At 37.6% G+C, this 10,565-nt stretch overlaps 1 protein-coding gene across 1 annotated transcript; it reads left to right on the forward strand.

Annotated features, from left to right (window-relative positions):
- Positions 1-1,003: 1,003 nt before the first annotated feature.
- On the forward strand, positions 1,004-4,627 carry LOC133307638 (DNA repair RAD52-like protein 2, chloroplastic). Its single transcript, XM_061508185.1, has 4 exons — positions 1,004-1,560; positions 2,145-2,182; positions 2,370-2,461; positions 4,278-4,627. Exons 1-4 carry the CDS (start codon positions 1,202-1,204, stop codon positions 4,428-4,430), a joined length of 642 nt encoding a protein of 213 aa, XP_061364169.1. The 5' UTR covers positions 1,004-1,201; the 3' UTR covers positions 4,431-4,627.
- Positions 4,628-10,565: the final 5,938 nt, after the last annotated feature.

Genomic DNA, 10,565 nt, shown 5'->3' on the forward strand with positions numbered 1-10,565 from the left:
AATAATGATTAAATGATCAACCGAAAAGATTAAATCAAATGGTTTTTATTTCAAATGAATCTAATCCAGATGGAAGTGAAACGATAAACTTATTTAAGCTCCGTGGACGTGCCTTTTTTAATTTTTTTTAAGGAAAATTTTATTTAAATCGCTTGTGGTTAAAACAATATCACTTTTAGCTTGGCTAGCTGTGTACAGTTTCCGCTTTTAATTATGTCACCCGTAATCCATGACATTTATCGCGGGACTGGTCCAAATACCTTATTAATTAAGAGAAGACATTTTTTATTTTTTTGGTAAGCAATAGAGGACATTTTATATGGTAACCGGATGACAGGAGCTCGACCCTTCAAAGTATACATGATAATAATTTATATTAGAACTCTAACAATTATTATTCTTATCCTTATATTAAAATCAAATTAATTGTTATAAAATATATCGAATGAAAATTATTAATTTATTTGGTACATAAAATCATTAATTTAATTTTGATGTAATAATAATAAAGTAATTGTATGAAAAAAATTATAAATATAACCTATTTCGTATTGTTATATTATGACATATACAATAGTTTTTTTTTTTTTCAAATAAAAAATTAATACAAAGGAAAAGTCTATTTATTTAAGACTAAAATATATTCAAATTTATTAATTTTATGCAATTGAAGATAAGATATATTCTGTCTCAAATATAACTCTGTATGAGGTCCACCTATAATTTAAAAAAAAAAAAACATCATATAAATCGATGTATTTTTTGAAAAGAGAATTAATATCCAGTAATTGTTTTTTACTACCGAGACATAAAAAAGAATGGACCTAATCATTGTTTTCCCTCTCATTTCCTTATACTTTGTCTCTTATTGTTTTATGTCTCAATGGTAAAAAAAGATTTCTATCACTAATAATAAATTGATTAGCTGAGCACCGAAAAAGGATTGGGCGTTGTTTTGTCTCTCATTCCACTATACTTCTCGCTCGCTGTTATATGTCTCAGTGCAAAATTTTATTTCTACCACCGAAGCAGAAATGATAATCCCAATAATAAGTTGATTAGGTGAGCCACCTAAATATCCTTTGTTTCCTACTTCTGAGACTCCTGCCTCTGTCAGGTTAGATATAAATTTAAGTCTAATAGCGCCCCCGTGCTTGAACTTGCTGCAATTGGGGATCTGGTAGGTCGGTGAGGTCGGGCGATGGCTTTTGTGGTTAGGCCTAATACAAATCCCTTCGTCAGTAAGATGATTTTGCTCTCTTCCTATAACCAATCTAGAAAAGAAGGTTTGGAGGTAGGGTTTGTGAGAAAGAAGAATTTTGGGGTAACAGATCGTCTTGGTACACTGTCCGTCAAGTGTGCTCTGGAACGCGGCAGCAACAGCAGTGACGGAAAGAAAGGAGGGGTATCGAATTCGAATTACGTGGTGCCCCTGGACAACTCATCCTGCATAACTCGTCCTTTAGCCGAGATACTCCGAGACCTTAATAAAAGAATCCCCGATACTATCGTCAGAGCTCCCATCCCTGGCGATTCCTCGGCTGTCACCTTTATCCCCTGGTACTTTGGTGCAGAGTAATCTGATATACTTACTATTTTTTTCTTCTCTCTCTTGCTCTCCTGAGAACACTTTGTTCTCAAACAGATTGTGTGAATATATATTAAAAAACATGCAAAAGAGAATAGGAGGCAGCAAATGGAAGACGACTACAAAGTTGGAGACTTGTGATCCTCCTGGGAAAAGAGTCCTATTACTGAATGACATCTCAATTTCAAGACTTGGTTCTCTTTTACAGCTTCTTATACACACTCACACACACACATCACATCACATCACAATGAAAATATCTCAATATGGCCTTTGGCATATGATTTTTCCTTTCTCTCTGGGACAGATCCCTGTTCACCATCCCCTTCCTAGAGATCTAAGACCTCCTTTCATAACTATGTCTCTGGATTTCAAGCATTATCAGTCACTATTGTCTATTTGGTCAAAATCCCCAGTCTGACATATTTTAATTATGACTTTCACTTAACAACAAAAGTGCCGAGGGTAAAATAAGTTAAAGAAAAACAGCAGTGTTCATTTCCTGAATTTATGACGATCTAATTAAATTATGCTATCTGTTGCTGTTCTTTGGTAGGTATCATGCCAACAGGATGTTGAGCTTCTATGCCCCAGGTGCACGAAGTTATCCCTTTGTTGTGATTCATATTATTTGTTTAATTAATTATCGTATATACTGCCTAATATAGCATGTGTGGGTATCTAGGACCAAAGATACTACCTATCCTACATCATTGTAAATGTACATAGGACCCTAATACAACCAACCACTAAACTTTCAAATTTCAATACTCTTTTGCAGGATGGTGTGGAGAAATTCGTGATGTCATTTTCTCTGACAATGGCAGTGTGACTGTTGTATACCGTCTTACTGTACGCGGATCTGATGGAGAGGTAAGCCTTTAGTCCTTGTAAGCTACTCTCTTTTTCTTTGTCCCATTTGATCATTCTTGCTCATCTTTTTTTACGTATACATTGAGGAATCGAACACACACCTATTACATAACTACCCACACCCCTCACCACTAGGCTAACCCTAGTGACTTTTTGTGCTCATCTTTTGATTGACAGAAAATTAGAAATAAATTCCCCAAGCTTATATATTGTTTCAATCAAGTTTACTAGAATGAGGATCCTCCTACAAGTAAGGGAGCGGAAAGATAGTAGAAAAGAGAGAAATAATGAATGGAAATCTGTCATTGATGACTGAAACACCAACAGCAACAGAGAAAAGGAGAGATTTCTACTTCTAAGGCTTTCCCCTTTTACAACTAAACCGCTGTGCTGTTTTCAATACTAACAAATCTGCATGCCTTTCTTCTACCCTCCCCTACTATTTAAGCTATTTCTTTACAGCTAACAACTGTAACTTCCCGATCACTTCACTTCTATCATTATCCTAACTAACTAACTACTCTCTGGGCCCTATAAGAAGGGCAGCGGGTTTGCAGGATTGAGTCATAGTATTGGATTGATGATCCTAAGATCCTATTATTTCCTAAAAGGAAGTGATGCTTAGTTGGGTACCTTTGATGTATGACGAAGATCATGTGATTTTAGCAAGACATGTGATATCTTCACAACTTATGTTAGCATCAGTCTTTAATAATCTCTATAAAGCTCAAACTGTGACATGATGTCACACTTTGATATGAATACGCCTCAAAAGAATGTATAATACAATGATACCTTAAGCGAAGAATTACAATAGCAATAAAAGTATCTTAATTGGATTTGAGTAATTCTCTAAAGCTAAAGCGATGGGAGTCATTTGCTGTCATGGAGGATTTTGCCTAAACGTGGTATAATCATAGTAATTTAATTTTTATAAGCACAGGATTTATGAATTTTTTTATTTATGAATTTATAGTTTTAGGTTAAAAGGTTTGCATGTGGATTGGCATGGTAGTTTTATTCATATGTTATGGTACTCTTTGTCAAAATTTATTCTTTCCAAGTTCCTCTCTCTCTCTCTCTTGTCTTTATTGCTATCTTCCTTCCTTCCATCACAGATTTGCATATTCTGTGATAAAAATATAATTTTGATCATCATCTCTAGTGGTTAAACTTGAGCCTGTTATTGTTGCATGTTTGGGCAATTAACAAAGTTAAGAATATTGTTGAAGGTGCGAAGAAGTAAAAGAAACCCAGGCATCACATCCAAAGACTCTTAGGCATCACATGTAGGTTTAGCCTGCGTCACACATCCAATTAAAGATCAAGTCACTGCCATTATTCATAAAGCTCATCAAAAGAGAGCATCACAAGCGTTCAAACAAACCTCTTTGGAATAAAATCCAAAATTTCAAGTCCTTTGGGTTGATACTTTGTGGTATTTCCTAAGCTACAAAGCAATCTTGATCTTGGACAATATAACACAAATATTAAATACCACAAACCCAAGCCCAAATTCAATCCAAGACCAGGAACTACAATAAAATACCCCCATAACTGAATTTTTAAAATAAACTACAGAATTGCTTCCTAATCCTAATTGTCCAAAATTATTGTAACCAAATGTGACCTTTGGAATATTATAATCACCCCAATCATAAGAAGAAAGGAGTATTGAGGCAATTTATTGGTAAACTTAAGGCAGAGGCGCTCGTTTTCCCTTTAGGTAAAAGTGAGAGTTTCTGTATTCCATTAGCTGCACATTTGGAAACATCTGAAGTGTCTAAGCACTGTTAATGTTCTTCCTTGATGACAGGCATATCGTGAGTCAACTGGGACAATATCACCTAGTGATGGAACCATTGGTGATCCAGTTTCAGCAGCTGAGGAAATTGCTTTCTGCAAAGCTTGTGCCCGGTTTGGTCTTGGCTTGTATTTGTATCATGAAGATCAAATGAACACTATTTAAGCTTCCAAATTTTGTTTGGGGTTTGATGTGATGTAGTATTGTTTTCTTCTCATTTGATGTGAATAGAAGTAGACTATTAGGTGGCTGTTAGGTACTCATCAAGTACTGTCAAGTATTGTGGAAAACTAGAAGCCATATTTTTTATTTGTAAGGATCCAATACTTATGGGAAAGCGAGTTTCTTTTGTTGCTCACGTACATTTATGGCTTTAAGTTTTCGAAGTTAGGGTGGCCTAAGCCTTCAATTGATATGGAATTGCACAATTTTATTATGCCTTTTTTTGTTGATCAATGGGATATTTTTTATTTTATTTTGGTAAGACTACAAGGTGTTCACACGCTCTTTGGGTATGGGACAAATCTCTGCTCAGTTTTTCGCTTGGCCTCAGTCAGAAGGTGCTTTCAATACGTTTTGAACCCGTGCAGGCAATGGATTATCAATTTATTCGTGTCCTTAATCTAGAGCATACAACTCACAGAAAAGAAGGGATGATTGGTTAATTGGAGCTTGGAATATTTGTCGTGGTCTAGAAGAAGCGGGAGAGGGGGTGTTCGTGTCTCGTTAATTTTTTTTTTCCTTCAAAAACGTTGCTTTGGCCTTTTTAACTGGTTTTCGATGCGTGTCACATTTCTCATGTTCATGAATTTCTTGTGATGTTTTTGTACAACACTCGAGCCCTAACATTTCTTGGATCTTCAATTTCTTTCGTATGTGGATGGTAGATTGAGAAGCATCAAATTTAGTATCCCTTTTGTTGTGCTTGATTCGGATCCTTTGTCTTTCTAAAAGAAAATGAAGAGGGGATCGGGGTGTTTTGTCTTCTAAATTTAGTGACTAAGAAATGAATTAAAGTTATACATAGCAAGTATTTTAACATGCCAGAACAATTCCTAAGTTCATTTGTCATCCCGAACAATTTCTTTTAAAAGGTTTTCTAAATGGGTTAGTAAGTTAACCCGCGCTCCTATTTTCTCCTTCCCTGACAGGGCTACGAGAAAAAGGAGAGTCACGATAATGGATTTCAATCAGGGGGTTGTCACATCTCTTTGGCTAAGGATAAGTTTAAAGAGATCAAAGAATGTCGAGAACAATGAGTTAGATACACTACCATTAAGGAGGTTAATCTAGGATTTGCTGGAGATTGTCCGAATGAGAAAAACCCCAAATCACAGGTTGATGCTATTGGGGTATAGAATGACATTCCAGATGACGACACCACCGATACCGTAGGCATGCAAGAGGATGAGTCTGAGCAATTTATCCCGTCAAGTGGTGAGATTTCGGACTGGGGTTTCCAAACTAAGGGGGAGGTTGATGGTTCGTTGCACATTAATTGTTCTAAGGAAGCTATGCTCAGAATGAGGAGGCCATGGCAACCAGCTCTGATCGTGAAGCTCCTGAGCAAAAAAGTGGGTGTAGGGTTCACAAAGACAAGACTTGATGGCTTGTGGGCCAAGAACGGATCAATAACAATTACTGATCTTGGGAAAAACTTTTTTTGAGAAGTTTGCGAATCTGGAAGACCTGAATGCTGCTATCACCGAAGGTCCATGGATGATCCTAGGGCACTATCTGGCGGTTAGGAAGTGGGAGCCATGCTTTGACCAGGAGAAAGCTAATATCCATAAGATAGCAGCATGGATTCACTTACCAGGTATACCCCAAGAGTTCTTCGAATATCCCTTCTTGAATTCCTTAGGTAATTTAATAGGAAGAGTTTTAAAGATTGGGAAAACCCCCTCTACGGGTGCTAGAGGCAGGTTTGCTAGGATCTGTGTCGTTTATGATTTATCCAAGCCCTTGAAAGGAGAGTATTTCCTAAATAGGCAGAGTAGAAAGGTAGAGTGTGAAGAGCTTTACCTCATTTTCCTGAACTGTGGTCGGTATGGGCACAATGGCGACTCCTGTCCTGATCTGATCAGACAAAACCCTTCAGAGATGAACTGAGAGGCTCCTGTGAATCCTATTTACAACATTGTCCCCTCTCCAGCAACCAGTGGTGTAGGACCATGGATGATGGTCCAAAAGAAGAAGAAATATCAGACCAGCAACCCTAATAGAGCTGGTCCTAATGCCAGGAAATTTGGCACTCACATGTCAAATGTGAAAACTACCTCTACTGATAAAATAGACAAAGGAAAAGGGAAGAATAAAAGTACATCCTTTGCTCACAACCCTAGGCAAACAAAATATGTTCCCTCTCAGAATCCAAAAAAGAGTAAATCAGGAAATGTGTCCCCTTCCCCTTACCAAACAAAAATGCCCTTCTCTGCTGGATCATTTGGTAAGATTAAGTTAAAGGTGAGTACCTTTAATGTCAAAAATACCCATCCTGATAACAAGAGAAGCACCTCATCTTCTTCCAACAAGGGTAAGGAGAATAGAACTAGACCCTAATCTCAAGCGAAAGCTGGTATTCAGATTCATGTGCCCACGAATGATGCTAAAGATTGTGCTTAGCTGGCCATAATGAAGAAAGACCAGAATACGAAAGCTAATAAAGAGTCTGCCATGGACTATATTGGCTCTCCTAGAACTAAACCTCCTGATTTAGATGTGTTTATAAAAGACATCCCTCTGGTCGAAAGTGATAATAAAGAGGACCTTCTTGTAGGCAAGGAGCTTATGAACTTGCAGAGTAACTCAGACAAAAATGGGATGGATGTGGATACCAAGACTAATGGCCAACTTGAGGACCTTAGAGATAAAAGTATCTAGGTGCTTTCTAACCCTGGAAACCCATACCTTTCTTTACGAATTTTTTAGTTTGGAATTGCAGGGAGGCAGCAAAAAAGTAGTTTAAAACCATCCCGAGGAGTTTTAACAAGAAGTATAAGGTTGGATTGACTGCCATTCTTGAACCTAGAATCAGTGGGGCTTTAGCTTTAAGGAGGATTAAGCAGCTGGGTTTTAAAAATTATCTTATTAAGGATGTAGTTGGTTTTAAGGGCGGTATCTGGCTCCTTTGGAACGATGACAATTTTGATATAGCTCTCATTGAGAAAAATAAAGGTCCATGTCAATTGCTCTTGCAGCAATGGTAAAACCTTTATCTTAACAGTGGTTGATGTCAGCCCTAGAGAGGAGACTAGGAGCAATCTTTGGCCATACTTGAGAAGAATTAGTGAGCATATTTAAGATCCTTGGGTGGTTATGGATGACTTTAATGAAATTCTTTCGGCTAAGGAAAAAAAAAGGAGGAGCTCCTATTAATTTATCTAGATGTTTGAATTTCATCGAGGTTCTCAATGACTGTAAAGTGATGGATATAGGCTGCCTTGGAGCTAAGTTCACTTGGAGAGGTGCCAAATGACTTCATTTGAACATGGTTTATAAAATACTGGACAAAATTTGTGCAAATGCCATGTGGAGAACTTTTTTTCCTGATGCCACTGTCAAAGCCCTCCCTATGTTGAATTATGAGCACAATCCTATCCTTTTATCTCTGTTCCCTACTGCAAATTCTTAGAGAGAAAGACCTTTTCGCTTTTTTGCATCTTGGCTAGAGCACACCTCGTTTCCTTCCTTCTTCAGGGAGCACTGGAATCCTAGCATTGAGATAAGCTCTTCCTTGACCAATCTTGTCAGCCTTCTTAAGGAGTGGAACAAATTTGTCTACGACAACATCCAAGTTAAGAAGGAGTTAATTCTCAATAACTTTCTTGAGCTGTAAACTAATAAGGGTGATATTTCGGGTGATGTCCTTATCTCTTTGGATGGTGATTTGCAGAAAGATATCAACTCTATTTTGGAGGCTGAGGAGAGTTTGTGGTTCCAATAGGTCAAGTGCAATTGGATAGCTGGTTGGGATAGGAATACTAGATTCTATCACACCACTACCATTGCCAAAAGGGCTAGATACAAGATTTTGGAGCTAAAATCTAATGTTGGTCACTGGATTAAAGAAGAGGAAAACATCATCAACCTTTTTCTCTCATTTTATTCCAATCTGTTTAAAGAAGACCTGATGGACAGACCTTGGCACCTTACTAAAAAATCTTGGCAGAATCTCTACTAGCAGGATTTGTCCATCTTGGATGCCCTAATCTCTGATTTACACATTAAAGAGGCCTTTTTTTAATATGGGAGCTTTGAAGGCTCCTGGCCCTAATGGTTTCCCTGCTATGTTCTTCCAAAGGAACTGGGACACTGTTGGGCCCCAAACTATTTCAGTCATAACCTTTTCAATATCTCTAAAATTAATCAAACCATGTTGGTTCACATCCAAAAAGTGCAGAAACTAGAGAAAGTTACTTAATTTAGACCGATAGCTTTATGTTATGTTCTGTTCTCTATGAAGGTGTTAGTAAGATCATCGTCAACAAGCTGAAACCTATTCTTCAGAAGTTGATCTCTGCTCATTAAGTCAATTTTGTGCCTAACCGAAATAGTCAAGATAACATCATCATTGCCGAGGAGATGATTCACTCAATGAATAAAATGAGTGGTAAAAGAGGTTTCTTATAGCTGCTAAAATTGACTTGGAGAAGGCTTACGATCGCATCTCTTGGGAGTTTATTAGAAAAGTCCTAGAAGAAGTGAACCTCCCTCAGAATTTGGTTTCCATCATTATGCATTGTATAACTTCAACTGAGCTTGTGCTGCTGTGGAATGGTGCAAAAACAGGTAATATTCAGCCTTCTAGAGGTCTGAGACAAGGTGATCCTATTTCTCCCTACATTTTTGTTTTATGTATGGAGGAACTTTCCCATTTAATTGCTGACGCTATAGAGAGTAACAAATGGGAACCAATGACTGTTGGGAAAAGAGGTTCAAAAATTTCTCATTTACTTTTTGCAAATGACCTTATGCTCTTTACTGAAGCATCAGAAGCCCAAATCAACAACATCATGGGCTACTTGAAAACCTTTGGTGGTATTTTGGCCAAAAAGTGAACACTGACAAGACCAACATCTTCTTCTCCAAGAATGTAGATGTCACTATAGCCGACAGAATAGTTGACATCTGTGTTTTCAAAAAAACCAATAATCTTGGCAGATATCAAGGTTCAATGATGAAGCACGAGAGAGCTACTAAAGGACTCTATAGTGAAGTTATGGATAAAGTGCATAAGAGACGTAATGGCTAGTCTAGGCAGAACTTATATATGGATGGCAGAGTTACTTGGCAAAATCTGTCATTTCTGCCATCCCTATGTTCCATATGTAGAATAACCTTCTACCTCTTGGCATTTGTGAGGATATTGAAAAATTTCAAAGAAGATTCATTTGGGGTGATGCTCAAGAGAAGATGACTGCTCATCTTGTCTCCTGGGAGAAAGTTTGTAAGCCTAGGAAATTTGGAGGTTTAGGAATTATCAGTTTAAGAAGTCAAAATGAGGCATTCCTTCTTAAAATGGCATGGTCCATTCTTCAAGACCCCTCCCAACTCTAGGCTTGGGCGTTATTAACCAAGTATGGGAGAAATTTGGATTTGTCATCTCATTGTTCTAGCAAATTTTATGACTCTATGCTTTGGAAGAATCTAACTAGAGTTTGGCCCAAGTTGCTGGATAATTTGTATTGGAACATTGGTGATGGGGAAGACACTAATTTTTGGTTGGACAATTGGATAGGCAACATTCCTAAACTGCTGGATGTTGCTATTTATGACTCACCATCTCTTCCTTATTGATTCAATGGTTGATTGCACTTTCAGAGGATTAGATAGCTAGAATTTTAACTTACTACATTATTTCTTTGATCAGGATGTTGTGAAGTTAATTGCAGCCATTCCCCCTGCCATAGATGTTGGTCGTGACAATTTATCGTGGAAGGGCATGCTCCCATTGACTTCTTGGTTAAGCAAGCTTATAATAAACTGAAGTTTGACGATCTAGCTTTTGATTTCCCATGGGAAATCATTTGAAAATGGAAAGGCCCTGAAAAATACAAGGTTTTATTATGGAAGCTTTCGCATGGTAGAGTCCTCACAAGACAACTAACTGCTAAGTGGGGAAGCACTTCTGTTCGCTGCTCTCTGTTTGGTTGCCAGTCTCTCCTTTTATTTTGATTAGGCTCTGATTATGGGGCTGAATAATTGTTTATCTTTTAATGATAACAGGTTTCCAGATTGGAGGGATTCTTTCTTTACCTCTTGTTGGTTTATCTGGTATTGGCGTAACAAGGACATTCA

Source organism: Gastrolobium bilobum, unplaced genomic scaffold, assembly GCF_033153095.1.
Source record: "Gastrolobium bilobum isolate Gb01-03AN ecotype WA unplaced genomic scaffold, APGP_CSIRO_Gbil_v1 utg11686, whole genome shotgun sequence".
NCBI classification, from domain to species: domain Eukaryota; kingdom Viridiplantae; phylum Streptophyta; class Magnoliopsida; order Fabales; family Fabaceae; genus Gastrolobium; species Gastrolobium bilobum.